This window comes from Mus caroli, unplaced genomic scaffold (assembly GCF_978045245.1).
Source record: "Mus caroli unplaced genomic scaffold, Mus_caroli_1 scaffold_12, whole genome shotgun sequence".
NCBI lineage: Eukaryota > Metazoa > Chordata > Mammalia > Rodentia > Muridae > Mus > Mus caroli.
Window position 1 is genome coordinate 52,607,605 of NW_028227267.1, and position 23,243 is coordinate 52,630,847.

The 23,243-nt window shown below is 43.8% G+C and overlaps 2 protein-coding genes across 4 annotated transcripts in view; one reads left to right on the forward strand and one right to left on the reverse strand.

The window, feature by feature from the left end:
• Cpap (centrosome assembly and centriole elongation protein) overlaps nt 1-6,894 on the reverse strand; it is a 44,468-nt gene extending 37,574 nt beyond the window's left edge. The window contains exon 1 of one of the 2 annotated variants that reach the window (XM_029468694.2): nt 6,786-6,894. The gene's annotated coding sequence lies outside the window, so the exon portion shown is untranslated. Of the gene's footprint in view, nt 1-3,187; nt 3,293-6,785 lie in introns of those variants that run through there. The other variant, XM_021181857.2, reaches the window with a different exon arrangement.
• Nucleotides 6,895-7,035: 141 nt separating this feature from the next.
• Parp4 (poly(ADP-ribose) polymerase family member 4) overlaps nt 7,036-23,243 on the forward strand; it is an 87,004-nt gene continuing 70,796 nt past the window's right edge. The window contains exons 1-6 of one of the 2 annotated variants that reach the window (XM_029469183.2): nt 7,036-7,186; nt 17,048-17,180; nt 18,658-18,853; nt 20,849-20,912; nt 21,518-21,593; nt 22,658-22,759. In XM_029469183.2, coding sequence (XP_029325043.1) covers nt 17,049-17,180; nt 18,658-18,853; nt 20,849-20,912; nt 21,518-21,593; nt 22,658-22,759 — 570 coding nt within the window. In that variant the 5' untranslated portion in view covers nt 7,036-7,186; nt 17,048. The remainder of the gene's footprint in view (nt 7,187-17,047; nt 17,181-18,657; nt 18,854-20,848; nt 20,913-21,517; nt 21,594-22,657; nt 22,760-23,243) is intronic. The other variant, XM_085828670.1, reaches the window with a different exon arrangement.

Sequence of the window (23,243 nt, forward strand, 5' to 3'; positions counted from 1 at the left end):
AAAAAAAGCAGAAATTATTTTATTAAGTTGTCCTTAGAAATATAACGTATTTTGCAGAGTAAGGCAGTTAACTAGCCAAACCATAAAATGCACAAAAGCCTTGATCTGGCAATTTTGCCTCTAGGCATTGTGTACCTCTGTTAGATGGGGACAAGCTCACACTTGCAATGAAGGGAAAGTAAGCCAGGTGCTGTGACCCACACCTGTTATGCCAGCACTGAAGAGACTAAGGCAAAGGGAGTTCCAGGTCAGCCTGAGATACAGTGTAAGCCCCCACCTCAAGATGTGGCTTTCTTCTAATGTTTACCATATGTGAGGCCCTGGATTCAGTACCTATATTAAAATAAATAAGCAAGCCAAGTACAGTAGCCCACACCTATAGCTCCAGCACTTCAGAAACTGAGACAAGCAGACCACCATGAGGTCCAGACCAACCTGGCTTACACTGCTAATTCCAGGCTAGCTGCACTACAGAGTGAGACCGTCTCAAAAAAGAAACCCATAAGGAGCTGGAAAGATGGCTCAGTGCTTAAGAGTTCTTCCTACTCTTCCATAAAACCCAAGTTGAGTTCTTGGCACCCTCGTGAAACAGTTCACAACCACCTGTAACTCCAGGGAATCTGATGCCCACTTCTGACCTCTGCCAGCACCTGCACCCATGTGGCATACATTCATTACATTTACACACATATACATAATTAAAACCTTAAAGAAGTGATGCAAGACATACCATTAACCACAAAGTACAGAGCAAGAGCAAATGTAGTATAGGAAATGTAGACGGGCTGGAGAGATGGCTCAGTGATTAAGAGCATTTACTGCTCTTACAGAGGATCTGAGTTAAGTCTCAGAACCAACACAGTGCCTCAAAGCCATCCACAACTCCAGCTGCTGGGGATTCAACACCCTCCCCTGTCCACAGAGGGCACTGGGCACACAATTGGTGCGCAAGCATAAAGTTAACTAGCGAAGCGGAGAAAAATGGAATTATAAAATCGAGAATGGCAAATATCCAGTGTGGGGGTTAGTTCTTGTCACAGAAGATAATGGGACCTCACTTGAGGAATTGCCTCCATCAGACTGGCCATCAAGTTGCTTCCCTTAGGCATGCTGTTGGGGGCATTTTCTTGATTAATGACTAGTGTGGGAGGGCCCAGCCACTGTGGGCGATGCTTCTCATAAGTAGGTGGTTTGGGTCATATAAGAAAGCAAGCCATGAAGCAAACTAGCAAGCATTACTCTGCCGTGGTTTCTGCATCAGTTCCTGCCTCAAGCTCCTGCCCTGGCTTCTCTGGATGATAGGCCACAACATGTAAGCTGAAGTAAACTCCAAGTTGTTTTCAGTTAGTTGTTTTCTACCATAACAAGGAGAGCCAAACTAGAACCCCTAGAAAGATAGGGGCTGGTTCTTACTGGGAAAGGGCTCCAGCCTGCAGGGAGTATATACATTGTATCTTACACTTAAGAGTAGCACGCGCCTTTAATCCCAGCACTTGGGAGGCAGAGGCAGGTGGATTTCTGAGTTCGAGGCCAGCCTGGTCTACAAAGTGAGTTCCAGGACAGCCAGGGCTACAGAGAAACCCTGTCTCGAAAAACAAAAACAAAAAAACAAAAAAAGAGTAGCACGCATTAACTAGCTATCCAGTAACTGTTAATTCCTGAATGGTAATTTCCTTGTAATCTGTTGTAAGAAAGATAATCCTAATTGTTTTTACATTAGGAACCTACCTGTAAAGGCAAGGTAGGGAGTTTTCAGTTAACCTTGGTTAAATTTCAACATCCTTAGTAAAAAAAATTAAAATCAAACATAGGGGCTCACAAGCATAATCCCAGCACTGAGGAAGGAAGCTGGTCATCACAGGTGTGAGGCCGGTCTGGATACATAGCAAGTTCCACAAGACAGTGTGAGTGTAAAGTGAGAAACTGTCTTTAAAACAAAAGCAAGAAAACCCAGAGCTGGAGAGATGGCTCAAAGTGGGTAAAGGGCATACTGCACACGCCTGGCGATCGGAGCTGGTCCCGGAATCCACATAAAGGTGAAAAGAGACACTGACTCTACAAAGTTGTCCCCTGCCCTCCATACATGCATAACATGCATGAAATCCAATACATATCATATACACAACAATATTTGTGAAAGGTAATCTTAAAACTAAATAAATAAATCTTAATTTAGAAAGTAAACAAGTTGCAAAGTCACTCTGTAATGTGAAAATCATCAACAATTCCCTATTAGACTGAGCAAAGTGTTATGGTATAAGGCAGCATCTTCACATTGTCTTCACATGCGCACACACACACTGTAGCACACACACACACCTTTTTTTTAAAAGCACTAAAACTTTGCTACAAGTCCATTACTGTGGTCCTAAAACTATACTTACAGCCAGTCTTAAGTATTGAAATTCTGATTCACAGTTGGGTATTGAGGATGCACACCTGTAATACAGTGTTCGAGGTGGAAGGCTAGCTTGGGCTACATAACAAGCCCTTGTCTCAAGAACGCCAAAAAATTTCCCCTAAATCTGTTTTTTATTACTTATACGAAGGCCTAGGTAAACTACAAATAATAGACTGTCTAGGACAGTATGTTATGTAAACTCAGATATTAAAATCTGAGGTACAACACCACCTGCTTATGAAGTTGTAGTCATTACCGTAAGTTAATTGTACATAGATAAAGCTGCCTTTTTTTAAAAAAAATCGACTAATTGAAAGCCTTGACATCTTTCTGTTCAAAACATAAATTATCTGCACTGGAGAAGGAGGAAGTTACGAGGAGACAATTCAGACCTTGATTGAGGAAGATACGAGGAGCCAATTCAGACCCTGAAAACTTTCAGCTGACAGGTCCGCCTCCCCTGAAACACAACTCTACTTGAAAGCAACAAAGCTTTTGGAGAAGCCGGGATAAGGCCTCCTGAAAGACTGCAAGCGGCGCCACTGCACCCGGCCCGGCGAGACTGTGTCCCGAGCGTGTCGCCCGGAACAGAAACACGCACCCCGGCCCACCCCCTTGAGGATTGATCCCCCGGGTGCTCGGAAGAACAAAGCGGGCTTAAGCCCCGGAACCACCGCCGCCCGCGGGCGCCAAGCCCTCCGCGCCATGCCAGCCCCAAAGCCCAAGCTAGCCTCTCAGGAACCGGGCGGCCGACGGGCTTCTCCGCTCCTTTCGCCCATCAGTTACCGTTCTTCGAAGACACAGCGGTTCAGACCGCCCCGACCAGTGATACAGTCACCACCTAGCAGGTCCGGCATTTACGAATGAGCCGCCACAACCACCGCTGCAGCCAGAGCCCCGCCTCCTAGACTGGCCCCGCCCAACTCTGGTCCAGTGACTCCTGGGAAATGTAGTTCCTACAGTCCCTGTGAGCTTGCGCGCAGGCGCCTCGGACACATGCAAACTACAACTCCCAGCAACACCGCCATAAACGTTGCTAGGGGATGCTCTTTGCGCGCTCTTTTGCGGCGGGCACTGGTCAACAGCTGTTGTTCTGAAGTCAACCCATTGAGACCTGACCCCTGCGGTAACAGAGAGCGAACTCCATTGTGCCAGGAACACGGAGATTCAAACCTTATCTAAAAGACGACAGGTTTGGGAGAGTTTCGTCGCCTTCGCTTTTCTCTTTGAATGGGTTTGACTTAATAAAGACCTGTTTAAAACAAAAAAGTGACATTGGTAGGACGAATAAGTGAAGATAACCGTGGAAAAATTTACTCCGGGAATAATCATCTATTATGTGGCTAGTCGATGGCTTCACAAAGTGTGTGCATTCAGTGTTTAAATTATATGGAATATTGAATTGCAGATATTAAAATTATATATGGAATGTTGAGCGCAGGTTTCACTGTTTGTTTTGCCACCAGAGAGGTTCCAAAATACAGACATGACCCTTTAATCTAGGATGCTACAACACTTCAAGTTACCACAGTTTTTAGACCAGGTTTGAACAATATTGTAAACTAACATCTGTTTTTTAAATATCTAATTTTACTATTTTATTTTTACTTTATGTGCAAGCATATTTTGCCTGCATGTTAGTATGTGCCCTGATATGTGTGTCTGGTGCCTGTAGAGGTCATAGGGGCCATCAGATCCCATGATCCCATGGAACTAGAGCTACAGATGTTTGTGAGCTACCATGTAGAAGCTGGAAACTGAATCCAATCTTGGGAGAGAGAACAGTAAATGCCTATAACCACTAGGCCATCCCACCTTCCCCTTTCCGGTTGATCAAATGCTTGCCTAGTATGTTCTATCCTCAGCACTGTATAATCCAAAATTGGTGACCAGTCTCTCAGGTGGGGAAGGTGAATCAGAAATTCAAGGTCATCCTCCAATATAGAGTAAGTTAGAGGCCAGTATGTAACATGAGATTCTATATAAAAAGGTCATCAAGAAGAACTGCCCTTTATACTAATTAGTTCTAGTAAATCACTATTATTAAAGATAATTAAAGATTTGTACAGACACCTCAAACCTGGAGACTTGGGAAAAGTTTTGAGAGTTTTGTTTTGCTTTGTTTTGTTAGGTTACATCATAGATGAAAAAGCCAAAGTTCAAAATTTCCAAGAACACACACCTAATATGTTGACAAGAGAATGGAGCTCAGTGGGTAGCAAAGACCTTGTCTGATGTACCAGAGGCTCTGAGTTCCACCCACTGCCCTAAAGCTGATTAGTCGGTAAATTAATAACTTACGATGCTGAATGAGGGTTCAAATGGTCTTCTTTTGGCCTGAAAGCATGCCCAAAAATCATTTTCTTAAAATGTGTGTCTTTGACAGTAATCATAATATTCTCTACTATTTCTGCCTACATTTTATTTGGTATAGTATGTTATGCCACATTGCTTGTTGTCTGAATAAACAAATTTTATCACACTCATCCTTCCTCTCTCTCTCTCTCCTAGTTTTCTTGCCTTCACTTCCCAAAGTATGTGCCACAAAGCATGTCTCCACATTCAAGTTTAAAGTAGCTATTAAGGTTTTAATAAAGGGCTGGAGAGATGGCTCAGCGGTTAAGAGCACTGACTGCCCTTCTGAAGGTCCTGAGTTCAAATCTCAGCAACCACATGGGGCTTACAACCATCTGTAATGGGATCTTACTCCCTCTTCTGGAGTGTCTGAAGACAGCTACAGTGTACTTACATATAATAAAAATAAATAAATCTTTAAAAAAAAGATTTAATATGTAAGTTATCACCTGGAACCTACACACCTACATTTAAAAAGTAGAGTATAATGATACATCTGTCATCCAATCACTTGGGCAGAGGAAGAGCCTTGCACTTACTTAGAGCTGAAAGGCAGCCCTGGACTATATAAAAAGGCCCTGTCTCAAAAAGGCAGAAAGATCTCTGTGAGTTGAGGCCAGTCTGGTTTACAGAGTGAGTTCCAAGACACCCAGGGCTGTGATACAGAGAAACTCTATCCTGGGGCGGGGGAAGAGAGAAAAAAAGAATAAAATTAAAATAAGTAGCATATAGCACATTATTCAACTGTTGACTGTGTGACCCCACCCCCACCCCCATTGATAAGCTGTGCCAAAACCATGAGTGACATCATCCCATGGGCTAAGGACCTGAATGGAATTAAAGGGAAAGCAGACAATACTCATCGCTTCACTCATTACCCCGACTGCAGGCAAGATGCGGTCAGACACCTCCTGCTCCTGCAGTCAGACCTTCCCTGCCATGAAAGACTGTGCACCCTAGAACTGTAAGCCAGCACACCCTCTCCTTCCAAAAGCTGCTTCTATCAGAGCAATAAGACAAGAAACTAGTACAGTAAAAATGTCTCCTTTTCTGCTTTGCTTTTTAAGAACTCACTAAAGATCTTCAACTTCTGATCCTCCTGTCTGTACCTCCAGTCTGTAGGGATTACACACATATACCACCAAACCTGTTTTTAACACAGTATTAGGGACTGAACCCAGGGCTTCACACAAGCACTTTAACCTGCTGAAGCATCTCCTCAGTCCAGTAAAGATGTTTCTAGGGATGGGGAGGTGGCTCAGTCCCTAGAGTGCTTGCCTGGTAAGCATAAAGACCGGAGTGTAAAACACACACACCCCCACCATTTAAAAAAAAAAAAAAGCTGGAAGCTGGCTAGGTGGCTCAGTGGGTAAAGTATTTGCCCTACAAGCCTGATGACATGAGTCCTATATCCAGTCATGTCAAAGAAGAAGAGAAATCATAAGCACACATACGTGTATGCATGCAAAAAATATAGTATATTATATATACTATACATATAAAGCCACACATAATGGTATGTGCTTGTAACCCCAGTGCTGGGAGGAAGAGACTGGTAGATCCTTAGTGTTCACTGGCTACCTAGCCTAGCACATATAATAAGTTCCAGATCAGTTGGCACCTGAGGACAGCACCCAATAAATCATGTCACCAAAGTTCAGCTCCACCTTTTACATTCAATTCTCTAGTCTAGACCTTATAGTCTCATTTCATTCATCATATTCTGAGGAATGGGATTATTTCTAAATCAGTCCCTACTCAGTACATTTCTGATTCTAGCGCCCGGGGCCCACACATGTGAAACAAATAACCAGCTGAGCTGTCTAGCCCTAGACCCATCGTTTGAGCGTCTCCAATTAGTGATGGATGCTATTGTGAGCTTCAAACTCAGACGTTCTCATTTTCTTCCACTGTTGCTGCTGAAAATCGAACCCAGGGGCCCACAAATGTTAGCCAAGCTTTCTACCAATGACCTAGCTCTTCAGTCCTAAATTCTCTCTGATGCCCCTTTGGGAAATTTGTTTCTTACCTGCCCTGGGATTCCAGCACACTACTTAACCCCAATCCATAATCATTTCTCTGTCAAAAGTCCCCATCCATCACATCTCCCAGATTCGAATTTTGGATTTACCCCTACTGGCAATTTACACTCTGAAAAAGAAAGTGAAAGTCCTGAACGCCAGGCTGATCTGGAAAGCTGAGGCCACGCCTTCTCCCCAGCTGGACAGTCGCAGGACATCCCTCTAAGGAGCGTAGGTCCGGTGTTCAGGAGACGCAGCCACGGTCCCGCCCCGCCGGGTCCCGCCCCGCCGCGCCCCACCTAGCCCGGCTGCGCCTGGAGCAGAAGCACCGAGGCTGGAACGCCGGCTGCGGGGCACCGAGGAGGGGACCATCCGACACCAGGAAGGGCCAGGCGGGATCTCCGAGCAGGTGCGTGGGTGCCCCCAGGAGGCTGTCTGACAGTCCGAGGGCCCGGTAGTCCCTGGTGGCCGTGACCTTCTGAGGCCTGGCTCAGGGGCCGCGGTCCTAGGCGGGGAGCGCCAGGGGAGGGGAGGTCAATGTTGACTGCGCCATCAGACCCTCTGCTGTTTTGGGAAAATCACTGCAACAGAACGCAACGTTTCTTTACTTTCTGAAAGTTAAGGAAACTTATGGTAGAAGAAAATAACTCATTGAGGTCTGGAGTTGAAATTTAGCCGAACCTGACTAAGCTCCGGGTCCTATTAAGACAAAAAAAAGTAAAAAAGATGGGGTGAGTTAATTTGCAGTTTTAGCCAAGACTCAGAATAGAGAAATTCTTAATCTGTCTAGGCCTTACTTATGGCAGTTACAGTTTACGTTAATGAAAAAAGGGAAGGCCAGGAAATCCGCCCCACGTAGATTTGTCCTTAGGTTGGATTTATTTATGCCTCTGTCCTACTAAAGGTACTTCCGGTGCTATGGCTATTGTTGGTTGTTAAATTGACACACCTGGAAAAAAATGAACCTCAATTGAGAAATCACCAATTGACCTCTGGGGCGTGTCTGCAGAGCATTTTCTTGATTGCTAACTGAAGGAAGAGAGCTTAGCCCACTGTGGGCACCGCTTCTGGGCAGGTGGTCCTGGATTGTATGAGGCGAACAGAAACAGAAAGCAAGCCAGTAAGCTGCGTTCTTCCTTGACCACTAATTAATCTACTCACTATACATCCCAATCACAGCCTTTAATGCAGTCAGTTCCTTAAATTGTGCTACTGTTATGAATAGTAAGTAAAAATATCTGTGTTTTCTATAGTCTTAACCCCCTGTCAAAGGGGTCAAGATTGAGAACCACCGGCTTCCACGTTCCTGTCAGGGGTTCATGCCCTGACTTTCATGTTTGACTGTAAGCTGTGAGATGAGGTAAGGAAGAGTAACAACAGGATCAATGCTGGGACCTGTCTCAGGGCAGCCAATAGGAAGACGGCTCTTGATGGGCTCCCCTAGGACACGCTGAAAGGAAGAAACTTGGGTGTTCACTCCCTAGGGAGGCAGCCTTCTCTCTCCACTGTGCAGTGTTTTGTTTTGTTTTGTTTTGTTTGTTTTGTTTTTTCGAGACAGGGTTTCTCTGTATAGCCCTGGCTGTCCTGGAACTCACGCTGTAGACCAGGCTGGCCTCGAACTCAGAAATCTGCCTGCCTCTGCCTCCCAAAGTGCTGGGATTAAAGGCGTGGGCCACCACCACCACCACCCCACCACCCCTCACTGTGCAGTTTTTTAAGCTTTTGTCAGGAATTAGATCTCTGTAGCTGTGTGGGCTTATTTCTAGATCTTCTCCTGTTGCATCCAGCTATACGTCTGTTTCTATGTCAGCACCAGAGTTTTTGTTACTGCAACTGGGTTACTACAACTCTGAGAGGAGCATTGTTATTTCTAAGGATCGCTCTGGTTCTTGTGAGTCTTCTGTGCGTCCATATGAATTTTCTTCCTCTTCTATGAAGAATATCTTTGGGATTTTGATGGGGATTGCTTTGAATCTGTTTTCAATAATACAGCATTTTAAAAATACAATCCTGTCAATACATTCACATGGGAGGTTTCCCTTGTGGTTTCTTCTTCTGTGTTTTAAAGTCTTCATCAGAGAGGTATCTTACCTCCTTTGTTAGGGTTATTTCTAATTTGATTTTTTTTTTTTTTTTTTTTGCTTTGTTTTGGTTTTTTGAGACAGGGTTTCTCTGTGCAGCCCTGGCTGCCCTAGAACTTTTTCTATAGACCAGGCTGGCCTCAAGCTCAGAGATCAGCTTGCCTCTGCCTCCTGAGTGCTGGAACCAAAGGCGTGTACCACCACCACCACCACCACCAGGCTCGAGTTTGATATTTAAAAGCTATTGGAAATGACTTTTTTCCCTTCAGGTCTTTTTGACACGTTTGTATTTGGTTCAGTGAAAGGATGCCTATGTTTTGTTTGTTGTTTTTTTCTGCTACTTTTCTAAAAGTGTTTTTCAAGTCTAAGGATTTTCTGGTAGAAGCCAGTCATGGGGGCACACCCCAGTAATCCTAACACTCTGGAGGCTACAACAGGAGGATCACCATGAGTTTGAGACCTGAGCTTCACAGTGAGCTCTAGGCCAGCAGGTACAGATTGGATCTCAACATTAAACCAGGCCGGTGAGGTGTAGTGGTACACACCTTCAAGCCTAAGACTTGGGTGAGAAAGAATTCTGAGATCGAGCCCAACCTGGTCTATATAACAAGTTCTAGGCTAGCCAAGGCTAAAAAAAATGTAAAGCAAACCAAACAAATTCACTAAAAACCAACAACACATAGTGTCTGGTGGGGTCTTTAGGATCTTTTGAGGATTGCATCCTGTCATGCAGAAATAGGGATGAGTTGGCATGTTTCCCATGTCTGTTTCTCTCGTTTTCTCTCTTACTAGTCCAGTAAGACTTCTAGCACCATATTCAAAAGAGTGGAGAATGGCCACCCTTGTCTCCTTTCTAACTTTAGAGGAAAATTCCCCATGTAGTGTGATGTTGGCTACAGACTTGCCGTATTTAGCTCTTAAAACATTGAGGTATACATTTCTTCTGTCTCTAGTTCTGCAGAGGCTTTGTCATGAAGGATGTTGGACTTTGCCAAAGGCCTTTAATGTGTCTACAGATGTGGTCATGTGATTTTTGTCATTACATCTCTTCAGCCATTGTACTATATTCATAGGTGTGGATGTGTTGAGCCAATCTTACGTTCCTGAGATGAAGCTAACTTTATCACAGTGTTCTTGAAATGGATTTACAATATTCTTTAGAAATTTAGTGGTTATTGGAGAATTTGGGCTGTTGTGTCCTCTCTGGTTTGCTGTGCTGTGGCTTTGTAGGATAAGTGTGGTAGTGTCCCTTCCCTTTCTACTTTGTAGAGCATTCTGAGAAATGCTGGTGTCGCCTTCCTCTTAATGGCATGGGAGAATATGGCTGTGAACCATCCCATGCTGTGTGAGACTTAGTGGGCACATTTTATTACTATTTCAACTTAACTGCCTATTGCATCTGCTTACATTGTTTATGTCTTCTTGATTTAATTCTGGTAGGTTAAGTAGATCTCGGGAATGTATTCATTTCTTCCAGATTTTCTAGGGACTGTTTTGTTTTGTTTTGTTGTAATGCAAGTTAAATTATTGCCTAAGATACTCTGTATTTTATTTCAAGATATTATACTATCCCCTTTCCATCTCCAATTTCTTAACTTGGTGCTTTCTATCCATATCTATCTACCTACAACTCTCTGTCTGTCTGTCTGTCTCCATTCTCTTTCTATGGCCTTATGTATTCCAGGCTGGTCTCAGATTTACTATATAGCTGAGGATAACCCTGACCATCTGACCCCTCTACCTCCACTGTAGACATGCGCCACCATGACCAGTTTTAGCTGACACTGAGGGGCAAGCCCAGCTCTCTGCTAAGCACTCTGCAAACAGAGTGACACCTCAGCCCCTCTCTCTTCACCTTGGTCATCTTGACTAGGCCTTTGTCGGTCTTGCTTATCTTGTCCAAGAACCAGCTTTTTGGTTGGCTGATCCCATGTCTTGCTCCTTTACCTCCATTTCATTCATTTCTGCTCCACTACTGTTTTTGCTTTCAGATTTTTCTTGCTTTTCTGAGAAGTTGGGGGTAAATCGTTAGATGTTTAAACTTCAGATTGCACTGACTTCTTTTTCTTTTATTAAACATATTTAAAAAAATATTTATGTATATGGGTACTTTGTCTGCATGTACGTCTGCCTGCACACCAGAAGACAGTATCACATAGTTGTGAGCTGCCATGTGGGTGTTAGGAATTGAACTCAGGACCTTTGCAAGAGCAGTGAGTGCTCTTAACCACTGAACCATCTCTCCAGCTCCTTGTTTTGTTTTATTTTCGAGATGTAGCCTTGTCTGACCTGGATCTCACTATATAGACCAGACTGGCCTCAAACTCACAGAACCACGTGCCTCTGCCTCCCGAGTGCTGGGATTAAAGGTGTGCGCCACCATACCCAGCCTTGCTCTGTTTTTGTTTTTTAATGTAAGCACTAATAGCTGTGCTGTCCTCTTAGGCCTGCCTTTGCAGTCTGTATCTCTTTATTAGTGAGTCGAGCCATTTACAGTTAAGGTTATCATTGAGAGATGTTATCTACTTCCTGAGACTTTGTTGGTTGTTCTTCTGGTTGTGTGGATAACTGTTCTTCCCTATTCATGATGGTCCTGGCTTGGTTCATCAGTCCTTCCAGAAATGGAGGGTTTCCTCGGCTCTTCTGCTGAGATCTTTTCCCCTCCTCCGTGGTTAGTATCACAGTATTGTAAGCATCTTCTGCAGCGCTGGCTTACTGGCCATGGAGTGCCTTGTGTTGTGCTTTTCTTGAAGTGCCCTTATTTCACAATCAAATTTAAAGCATACTTGCTGCATACAATAATCCTGGTTAGTTATGAACTTTCAGCAATTACTGTGCAATCTGTCCTTTCCAGGCTTTTACTGGATGATGAGGGCCCGAGGCGATGTCACTCTGTCTCTGTAGGCCAGTTGGTCCTCTCCCTGACAGTCCATTCCATTCTTCCCTTGCCCTTTTGACCTCTTACCTAGTCCACGTCATGGAAAGTACCCTCAGCAGCCCTGTCTGTCTGTAATTCTAAATGCCTCTTGTATTTGGCTGTCTGTTTTCTTTCTCTAGATTTGAGGGATTTTCTGTTACAAGTGAACTTTCTAGGCAATAAAACAGTAAAAACACTAAGAAAGTCTAACAATGGAGGACCGTGTGGAGAAAGAAAGAAGCTGAGTGTGGTAGTTCACACCTGTAATCCCAGCACTTGGGAAGGTATGCAATCTCATGAGTTCAAGGCCAGCCTGGGGTAGAGAATGAGAAATGAAAAATAAAAAAATAAAAAAACAAACAAGGAAGACAAAAAAGATTTGCTCATAGTGACAAAAACAACTATAAATAAAACTAGATGAATAAAAACATAAAATCATATCCATTTGGGAGTATTTCTAATATGATAAAAATGAAAATATCCCTTAAAGTGTAGTGGGAAAGTAAGGCAGAGCACACACACACACACAAAGGAGGCAAAGGATGAAAGATGAAGTGTGGAAGCAGCCTCTTTCTGGGTCTTTGAAACCTGGAGACAGAGGCTGGAGTGGTAACTCAGTGAAAGGGCTTACCTTCCTTGTCAAGGGCTAAGATTGGTCCCCAGTATCATTTCAGATGGCTCACAGCCACCTGTAACCCCAGCTGTAGGGGATCTGACACCCATTTCTGGTCTCCATGGTCACAGCACATACACTGGGCACTTATGTACACCCAGGCACACGCATGAAATAAATCTTAAAGAAAGAAAACTGGACACTGCCTGCTGTGTATCAGGAAAGGCAGTTGAACTTCAGGACCCTCCCCGTGTTTATGTTGGTGTTGACTGGTATGCCTGATTTGTAAGACCCCCAAGAAGACCACCAAGGACCTAGGATCCGATGCAAACACATGAGGGTTTATTTGTGACCTCGATCCGCCCTGACACAGCAGGGTAGGAGAGCGACGGTGAAACATAGGGTATCCAGGTTGTACTGGCTAGTTTTGTGTCAATTTGACACAGCTGGAGTTATCACAGAAAAAGGAGCTTCAGTTGAGGAAATGCCTCCATGAGATCCAACTGTAAGGCATTTTTCAATTAGTGATCAATGGGGAAAGGCCCCTTGTGGGTGGGACCATCTCTGGGCTGGTAGTCTTGATTCTATAAGAGAGCAGGCTGAGCAAGCCAGGGGAAGCAAGCCAGTAAAGAAGATCCCTCTATGGCCTCTGCATCAGCTCCTGCTTCCTGACCTGCTTGAGTTCCAGTCCTGACTTCCTCGGTGATGAACAGCAGTATGGAAGTGTAAGCTGAATAAACCCTTTCCTCCCCAACTTGCTTCTTGATGTTTGTGCAGGAATAGAAACCCTGACAAAGATACAGGCTTACAAAGGAAAAAAACACAAGTGGAGATGTTTGTGCCTTGGAATTCTGTGATTGGGAAAGAGTGTATGGGGGCATGGGCCAAACCGCAAGGGATGTTTCTAAATTTAAGAAGAGAATAACAGAATGAGGTATTGATTTTCCGACTGATTGATCAGCTACAAGTTTGGGTGCAGTTGATTGAATTGGCAACGTACATCTTGTGGTTGTTCTTTGAACTGAGACTTCCCTGTACTTGGGTGGGGGACTGGAGGACTATGACAGTTCTCTTTCATTGACCCTGTACTGCACGAGTGTCCAGCACCCTGCAGTGTCCAGCATCCCACAGACTGATCTTTCCTTCAGTAGCTTCTCTGCGTACCAGAGGCTTCTGCTACTCTTGCTTAGCTTTGCAGTCTGTGGGTGGGGCAGGGGATCTCACCCTCTTGAACTTCCCCAGTTCATACTCACGGGCTAACTTGAAAATGTCCCATACGGGTAGCCACTGAGATCTATTCAGGTGGAGGACCTGTTTTAGTACTTTCAAGACTATTAATCACCTTGTTGTTCTCAATGCGAGCTGTGAAGGGCGGAGAGGTGGCCCCAGAGGCTGAGTCACACACAGTCCTCAGGCTCGGGGATATCCAACCCCAGGGCAAGAACATACACGTTTCCCCTTGTCAACACCCACCCCTCCTGTTCTGCAGAACTTCCTCTTCAGGGCTTCAGACTGTGACAGGTTAGATTCACACTCTCTGACATACAGCAGTTCCCCGGTTACATCAGCCAGGTGATTGACAGGCCCAAATGGATTAACTCTTATGTTTTGAGTAGCTGGGAATGTTAGGTCTCCATCCAGGCTAGAGAAATTGCTTTCCCCAAGGAGCCCCTTGATCAAAGCTATTATAGCATTAACAGAAAAAAAAAAGAAGAAACTGTGTTTGACATCATTTAGCATGGCTCTTAAACCAGATCCTGCCTTAGTAAGCTGACCTTCAAAGGTCAAGAGCTGAGCTTTTTCCTGTCATCCCCACAGACTTAGAGGGACGTTCATTGCATATCCTATGATTTCAGCTAACTGAGTATGCCTTACTAGTTTTTAGGTATATCCCGCGAGGCCTGCTCTCAAGCCACTCCTACTTAGGGCTCCTTTTGGCAGAAAGAACCTACCTCTTTTCCTTGTTCCAGCTAAGCAATCAAAGCAAGTTTAGAAGGGGACAGTGCCAGGAAAGGTCCCTTGTTCATACTTCTCCAGCATCACTGCTCTCTGAGCAGGTAGCAGACTGGCCTATTCCTTTGTGAAAAACACGGCCACATCCATGAGAGTCACTGCCTAATGGGGCCTGGCAGACAAAGACACAGCTGATCGGATCTTTGACAAATGGCCTCCGGAGCTTTTTGGCAGATGGGAAGCAGTGTATACTGTGTTGGTGGTTGTCACAAGCCAAACCTTTGAGCCTCATGTCATTTAATTTTTACTTTAGAAGTGAAGGCTTCTTTCTGTTCTGCGGATGCAGTGAGAAAGGCTTTAAGTACAAGCCCTGGGGTGGAGTGCTAGCATTTCAAGAAAAGAGAGAGAGAGAGAAGGAAAGAAAAATGAAAGCAAAGGAGGAAAAAGAAAGGAAGAAGGAAGGGAGCAGGGAGGAAGAGAGAAAATGCTTTCATGTTCCTGAGCCACAGGTATGATCCTAACTGAAAGCAGTCCTATTTCTGATGGCGCCCTTCATATTCTATTTTATAGCAACATGCCTGTACTTCGTTCTGAAGGAAGGAAGCTGCACACACTCACTGCCCGTTGTTTGTTCTGAGTCAGCCTTCAATTTAGATGTCACGGAAAGGGAAAGGGCACATCAGGAGGAATGTGAGACCCAGTGACCTTGGTGTATGTGAGCCTTCCTCTGCCACACAGGGAAGAAGAGACAATATGAAGCAGACTCCACCATCATCAGTCACATGACCAGAGGGGCAAAACTGACCCTTGAAATGAGAGGCTGCCTATATTAAGTCCACCTAAAGATGACATAGAAGACCGCTTTAGATGCCTGTCCGTTATCAAATTCCCAAAGAGACTGCCAAATTTCTGAATTAAGCCAAGAATAAAGATTCAATTCCTGGTTTGGGCCTATGTGTCAGGCAGCACAGAGCCATTACATTTCATTAACATGTGCATTAGGTACATGTAGAAAGAATTCTTAGTCATAGATCAGCCATAAAAAGTAAAATCAAGCCGGGCATGGTGGCGCACACCTTTAGTCCAGCACTCGGGAGGCAGAGGCAAGAGGATTTCTGAGTTCAAGGCCAGCCTGGTCTACAGAGTGAGTTCCAGGACTGCCAGGGCTATACAGAGAAACCCTGTCTCGAAAAACAAAAACAAACAAACAAAAAAAAAAAACAAGAAAAAAACCTAAAATCAAAAGAACCACCCACTTATTAATATTGCTTCAAGCTGGGGTAGTCATGTTAGTGCTGGCTTTGGATGGAGTGAGGGCTCGGGAGGACAATGACAAATGACCAAGGACTGAGGAGAGAGTTATTAACACCCTGAGAGAGAGAGTTATTAACACCCTGAGAGAGAGAGTTATTAACACCCTGAGAGAGAGAGTTATTAACACCCTGAGAGAGAGATGAGCAGGAAACATCATGTGAGGGTCTCCAAGGAGAGCCCAGGCCCCAGCACCAGAGAGAGATCAGGTGCCGCCTTTTTTTATGTTTTGTCTGAGAGAAGTGCACTGCAAGAACCTGCAGGCAGGTCCTTGATTTGTGACAGGAGGCAGAGAAGGGGGCAAGGAACAGGACATGGCACTGCTCAGATGGACACACAGTTCCCTATCAGCACTATGTGCATTATAGTGTAACAGGCCAGCCAGGGCTTCATGAGAAAAAAACACTCTCAAAACGTGTGTGTGTTAGCCAGGTGGTAGTGGCACACGCCTTTAATCCCAGCACTTGGGAGGCAGAGGCAGGCGGATTTCTGAGTTTGAGGCCAGCCTGGTCTACAGAGTGAGTTCCAGGACAGCCAGGGCTACACAGAGAAACCCTGTCTCGAAAAAAAACCAAAAAAAAAAAAAAGTGTATGTGTGTGTGTGTGTGTGTGTGTATGACTTGGGGAAATGTCATAATGAAACCCATTAAAATGCATAATTAAATTATAATACATAATTAAAATATACAAGTAAAAAGCATTTTAGGGAACTGGAGCAATGGCTTCACAGTTAGGAGCATACCTCTTATAGAAGACACAATTTAATTTCATAGCTCCAATGACAGGGGCCTCACAAATGCCTGTAACTCCAGTTGTCCTTGGATGTAACATCTCTGACCTCCAAGGGCAACTGCACTCGTATGCGTATACCTATCCTGTGAATACATATACACATAAATAAAAGTTTTAAAAATATTTCCTAGATGGGAAAATAACTCAAAAGCAAAGAAACTAGCCCTACAAAGGTCTCAATGGCAAAATGTTTGAGCCCTCAGCCTCCAACCTCAGCATTATACACAAAGATATGGAAAGAAGTGCATTTAAAATGTACTCATAATATTTATCCAGGAGCTACAGGTTCGGCCCAATACTAGAGCATGTGCTTGCCTTGCCCCAAAGTGGATGCAACTGGACTAAACCAACCTCTGAAAGATAAATATGTTTTCTCTCATTTGTGTTTTCTAAATTTCATATAAATACATAAGATCACACATGATTGTGTATGTATGTAATATATGTATGTGCATGTATATAGAAGTAAAACTATCAGGACAAAAAGGGAATAGGAATATGAGAGTGATTGTGTTTAATGTATATTATATACACATATATGAAGCTTAAACATCAAATAATTACAACAACAAGCCTATGACTCAAAACTCTTTTTTCTTTCAGGATGACTTTAGGAATCTTTGCAAATTGTATATTCTGCTTGAAGGTCAAGTACTTACCTCGTCAGCAGAAGAAAAAGCTGCAAACTGATATTAAGGAAAATGGCGGAAAGTTTTCCTTTTTATTAAACCCTCAGGTATTTCCAAATCTCGATGTTACTCTCTGATTAATAGGATGTGTTCAGGGAACAGTGCTCAGGGCTAGAGAAGCAGAGGAGACTGGGCAGGAGACAGTGTGAGAAGGCTGAAGTCACAGGGACACACCCCCTTGGGGAGAAGAAGACCAGAAGAAGCAGATGCCAGAGCCCAGCCCAGCCCAGACTTCTCTACTCTGGGCGTTTTGTAACATTGTCTCTACCTTGTGACTCTGATCTTTGAGTCTTAGCCATAGTTGTAAACAGAATTTCAGAACAGCACCACCTCTCAGAAGAGAAAAGTCACATTGTACCTATTTGCAAAAAGCACAGATGTCACTGTACACACACACACACACACACACATATATATATATATATATGTATTTCATATATATATAAATGTATATATATATATATATGAAATATATATATATATATATATATGAAATGATCTTAAAGATAAGCTTTTTAAGTGGAAAAACAAGGTCAGATAGAAATAGAGAGATACCTGCTGTTTATAAAGAAGCACTCTAGAAAGTTCTATGAGGAGCAGATCCCAGTAGCACCTCTGGGGGAGGGCCCTGGGAGCAGCAGGCAGGGAGGATGAACAAATACCTATTACTGCTTTATAAATGCCCATCACGTGCATGCACTCTTTAGTCACACTATATAAAAATGGAGTCTGGGTGACTGCTCAGTGAGTAAAGTGCTGGCCATACTGTGGTGACGACTTGAGTTCAGATGCCCAGACCCCATGTAAATGAGGAAACATGGTCTGAAATCCCTGAGCCCCCACAGTGAAACAGGAGGTAGAAACAGAGGGATCCCTGTAACCTCTTGTCACATCTATGGCCAAGTAACAAGGAAGAGACCCTATGGCAAACAAGGTAGATGGTGAAGACTAACAGACTAACATCCACGGCTGTCCTCCGACTTCCTCATGCACAGTGTGGCTTCTGTGCCACACTCACACAGACAAACGACCATGCCACACACATGCACACGTGTGTGCACCCCCAACTTTTCAAAAACTAAATACAACTACAAAGTAACAAAATAAATACCTTTTGTATCTCCTTCCCTTGACTAAAGCAATAACAGGCAAGTATGTAAAGATGTACAGGATACTGTTCACAGCATGGAGAACTTGGAAGCAGCCTGTGATGTAGACCACCCAGATGCGTAGTGAAATAGCTGTGGCTTAGGGCAGGGGATTAGCTCAGTGGTAGAGTGCTTCCTAGAAGCACAGCCTAAGGCACGTCGCAGCGTTAGGACTGATCTAGAACTTGGAGGAGTGGATGGAACAGCCTGTTTGTTTTTAAGTTTTTCTGAAACTGTACATTGTAATGTTTTTCCAAAAATCTAGAAAAATCACTATGAACTACCTTAAAATAAGACCTTTTGGGGGTACAGATTCAAATGCTGTTCTTAAGCTTTGCTTTGGCTGCTGGGTGACAGACTTGCTGTTTATCCGCAGTGCACACATGTCATCATAGACAGTGCTGACGTCCTGAGTCCGTGTCATCTGAACTCCATCCAAAAGAACGATGTGCAGATTGCCAACCCAGCGTTCATCCAGGACTCTGTCAGACAGAGGAGACTCCTGGATGTGAGGAATTATGATCCTATGTCGCCGGCTCCAGCAGCACCTCCAGCTGAAAGGAGCAAGTCTGGTGAGTGCGTCCTGCCAAGCACTTACTGTGTCAGACATTCTGATATGTCAGAGGTGTTACAGGGAAAAAAATGTCCTGAAAGACTACAAATTTATTATGTTTCATTCTACCTCAGAAACAAACAAAATCCTGAAGGATGACGGCAGGCCAACTTAGCAACAGATCAAGAAGTTTCTTCTCTGATCAGACTCAAAATGACCTGGAGACTCTAGTAGTTTCAGAATATTTGATATACAATTTTGAAAAATATTACATTTTAATTTATTTATTTTGCTTACGTGTGTGATTGCATGCCCCATGGTACACTTGTGGAGGGCAGAGGCCAACCTTGGGTATCATCCTGTGGAATGCTGTCTACCTCCTTTCTGATAGGGCCTCTCAGTGGCATGGAGCTCACGGATTAGCCAAAAATGGCTGTCAAGGAAGTTTCACCTCCCCAGCACTGGGATTACAAGATTGCCTAGCCAAATTCAACTTTGTACTTGGGTGTGGGGCGTGAAACTCAGGTCCTCATGCCTCCAATTAAATGCTTTACTAGCTGAGCGGCCCCCACCTCTCTGTATAGTTTAAACTGGGAATAGAATAATATTTCACTTTTTAAAAAAAGTTATTACTGGGCTGGTAAGATGGTGCAGGAGATCCACTAGAGCCTAGGAGTCTATGGCCAGCTTGGGCAATGTGCTGAAACCCTCAGCTTTTAAAAATGATAAATTCATGAAATTCTTAGGCAAATGGATGGAACTAGAAAATATTATCCTGAGTAAGGTAGCCCAATCACAAAAGAATACACATGGTATGCACTCACTGATAAGTAGATATTAGCCCAAAAGTTTGGAATACCCAAGATACAATTCACAGACCACATGAAGCTCTCAAGAAGAAGGGAGGCCAAAGTGTGGGTGCTTCCATCCTTCTTAGAAAAGGGAACCAAATCCTCACAGGAGCAAATATGGAGACAAAGTGCAAAGCAGAAACTGAAGGAAAGGCCATCCAGAGACTGTCCCACCTGGAGATTCATCCCAGATACAGTCACCAAACTCTGACACTATTGTGGACGCTAAGAATTGCTTCCTGAAAGGAGCCTGATATAGCTGTCTCCTGAGAGGTTCTGCCAGAGCCTTACAAATACAGAGTCAGATACTTGCAGCCAACCATTGCACTGAGTGTGAGGTCCCCAGTGGAGAGTTAGAGGAAGGACTGAAGGAGAAGAAGGGGTTTGCAACCCCATAGGAAGGACAACAATATCAACCAATCAGACCCCCTCAGAGCTCCCAGGGACTAAAGACACCAACCAAGGAGCACACATGGCTCCAGCCGCATCTGTAGCAGAGGATGGCTTTGTCAGGCATCAATGGGAGGAGAAGCCCTTGGGCCTTTGATGGCTTGATAGATGCCCCAGTGTAGGGGAATCAAGGGCTGGGAGGTGGGAGTGGGTGGGTGTGTGGAAGAACACCCTCATAGAAGCAGGGCAAGGGGGAATGGGATAGCGGGTTTCCTGAAGTAGGGGGGAGCTGGGTAAGGGGATAACACTTGAAATCTAAATATGTTTAAATAAATAAATAAGAAAGTGATGGTCTCACAAAAAGAATTTAAAAAATAGAAAACAACAACAACAAAAATACCAAACACAAAACCAGAGCTGGGGTTGAGAGTGTGGCTGAGTGGTGAGTGTTTATCGAAAATGCATAAGGCCCCAAGTTTGATTCCCCAGAACAATAAAGGGGAGGGAAATTACATAGCAAATATCTATATTTAAGAATCATAACAAGCCTGGCTGTATTGGTGTACACCTTTAATCCCAGTTCTTGGGAGGCAGGCAGATTTCTGGGTCCCAGGACAGCCTGGTCTACACAGTGAGTTCTAGGGCAGTCAGAGATATACATAGAAAACTTGTCTTGAAAAACCAAGAAACAAAAAACAAAATTAGCGGTTAGCTTAACAGTAATTAATGATAAGCCATTGAATCTTTGAATCAGCAAGTTCTTTTAATTCCAGAAGTGCAGTCAGAATATCTGCCTTCAGACAACACCCCGGAGAAGGGAGACACCGAAGTCACTGAGTAAGCAAAATACCTTGTTAGCTTCAATCGCAGTAGTAAAACTGCAAATGATGCAAGGGTGGGTGGGATGTGTGTTTGTAAGCCAGCCCTTGGGAGGCTAAGGTAGGGCTGAGCTACCACTAAAACCAAACCAAACAAGCAAAGGACAGATGACACGTTGGGCTTCTTTATATTGTAAAAGGACTTGATGTAGCCCAGAAAGTACTGATGCCATTGCTAGGAGTCAGAGCCTCTACCAAGTGCAATGACCAGAGAAGGCGGCAGTGTCTCTGCATCTGTCCTGCCCTCGTCTCCCTGTGCACCCAAGGTCCTGGGCATTAGCGCTTGGGAATCACAAAGAGGAGGGTGGAGATTTCCCTGATCATCCCTTACTGAGTGCTTAAGTTAAATTCTCACACTCACCCCCAAATTTGTAAAATCAGAAAATAACATTAATAAGTTAGTTAAGCAGAAGATAAATCCAGCTCGTTCTCACAGTTGTTCTAGAAAACCTAAGGGGGCACCAGAGACTTAGTATGTGCATAGGAGTTAGGGGCTCTCTTGGAAGGTTCTGTGTGGCCTAAGGTTCCATTTCAATCATAAATGTTTAATTATACAAATTTCAGGGTTTCTGCAGAGAATGTTGAAATTCCTCCCTTTCTTCAAGACTTTGAAGTTGTGAAATATAACATCTTGGAAAAAGTAAGAACCTGGTATATACTTAGAAAAAAGAAACTGAATGATTTCTGAAAATATGTCCTTTTTGGTGATTTTCTTGTTGTTTTTTTTTTTTGAAAAATTGTTCTGAATATTATATATCCTGTAGCAGGAGCTGGTTTGCTATTCAGAAAATGTTTGTTTAAATGTTTGCCTGGTGTGGTGGCTCATGCCTGTTGTCCCAGCATTTAAGAGTTTGAGCCAAAGGGTCCTGTGTTCAGGAACAGCCCTAGCTACACAACGAAACCCCCTTCTCAACTAACACCCAGAAGCTAAGTGAATTTTAACAGAAAGAAAACAAATTTTTAGTGTTCTTAATGAAAGTAATTCATGCTCATAATATAATATGGTTTTTTGTTTTGTGACACAGGATCTCATGTATCCCAGGCTAGCCTCGAACTTACTACTGGTGGAAAATGACTTTGAACTTCTGATCTTCCTGCCTCTGCCTCCCAGATGCTGGAATAGCAGTGTGTACACCCAGTTTATGCAGCACTTGGGATCAGGGCTTCAGGCATGCTAAGCAAGCTACAATCCAGACACTCATGACATATATTTAACAATATAAAGTGTTAACATGGCGTTAGAGATGAACCTGTACCCTGTCATTTACAGTTTCTCTTATTTGGACAGGATAGATTGACACCAAATATTTATGCCATGTTGAATTGTTCCTTTTACATTAAAGGAACACAGGAAATTTTACTGTACAGTCACACAAATTAAAATCAATATTTGCCTTTGACGTAGTATCCAACTTATATTTCTAGATGTTTAAATAAAATATAAAATTTAAGGGGTATTTTCCTCTATGATAAGAAAAATGTGAAAAGTGGCATATTATAAACACAAGAATACACAAAAATATTGATAATGATTATATCGCTGTGGTAGAGTTTCAAGGGATTTCTACTCTCTTGGTGCCTCTGTGTTTTCTAAGATACTTCTCCGGATGAGCACGCACTGCTCCAGCGTATCAGCAGCCTTTTCGGCTGTGGAGTGTGGCTAGTCTGCATAGCTCTGCTTCTAAAATGTACCCTGCTTTGCAGGTGGGAGGCCCCGAGACTGTGGTGGTGGAGCTGCAGAGCTCCCAGGACCCAGAGAGCTGCCCCTTTGTGATAACAGCACACTTCCTCCTGGCTGATCAAAAGGTAGTGAAGAGTCCCCTCTTCTATCTTTCCCTCCTCCTTCTTCCTCCTCTTCCTCCTCCATCTTTTCCTCCTTCCATCTTTTCCTCTTCTTCATCCTCTTCTTCTTCCTCCTCCTCCTCTTCTTCCTTCTTCTTCTTCCTCCACCCCTTCATCTTTCTCCATCTCTTCCTCCTCCATCTTTCCCCCTCCTCCATCTTTTCCTCCTCCTCTGTCTTTTCATCCTTTAGTCCTTTTTTTCCTTTTTTTTTTTTTTTTTTAATGAGGCAGAGGATCTCACTCTGTATTCCAGGCTGCCTCAAACATGGCACTCCTCCTCCATTGGCCTCCCTAGTGTTATATGATTAGCATGAGCCACACACCTACCTCACCCAGATTCTTCCCTGTGACCTTCTGTGACAGTTCTGACACTGCTGTGTATGGGAAGCCACATGGGGCTCATGGTCATAGCTTTCTGGAGATCACAAGGATGGCTTTGCAGAAGCCA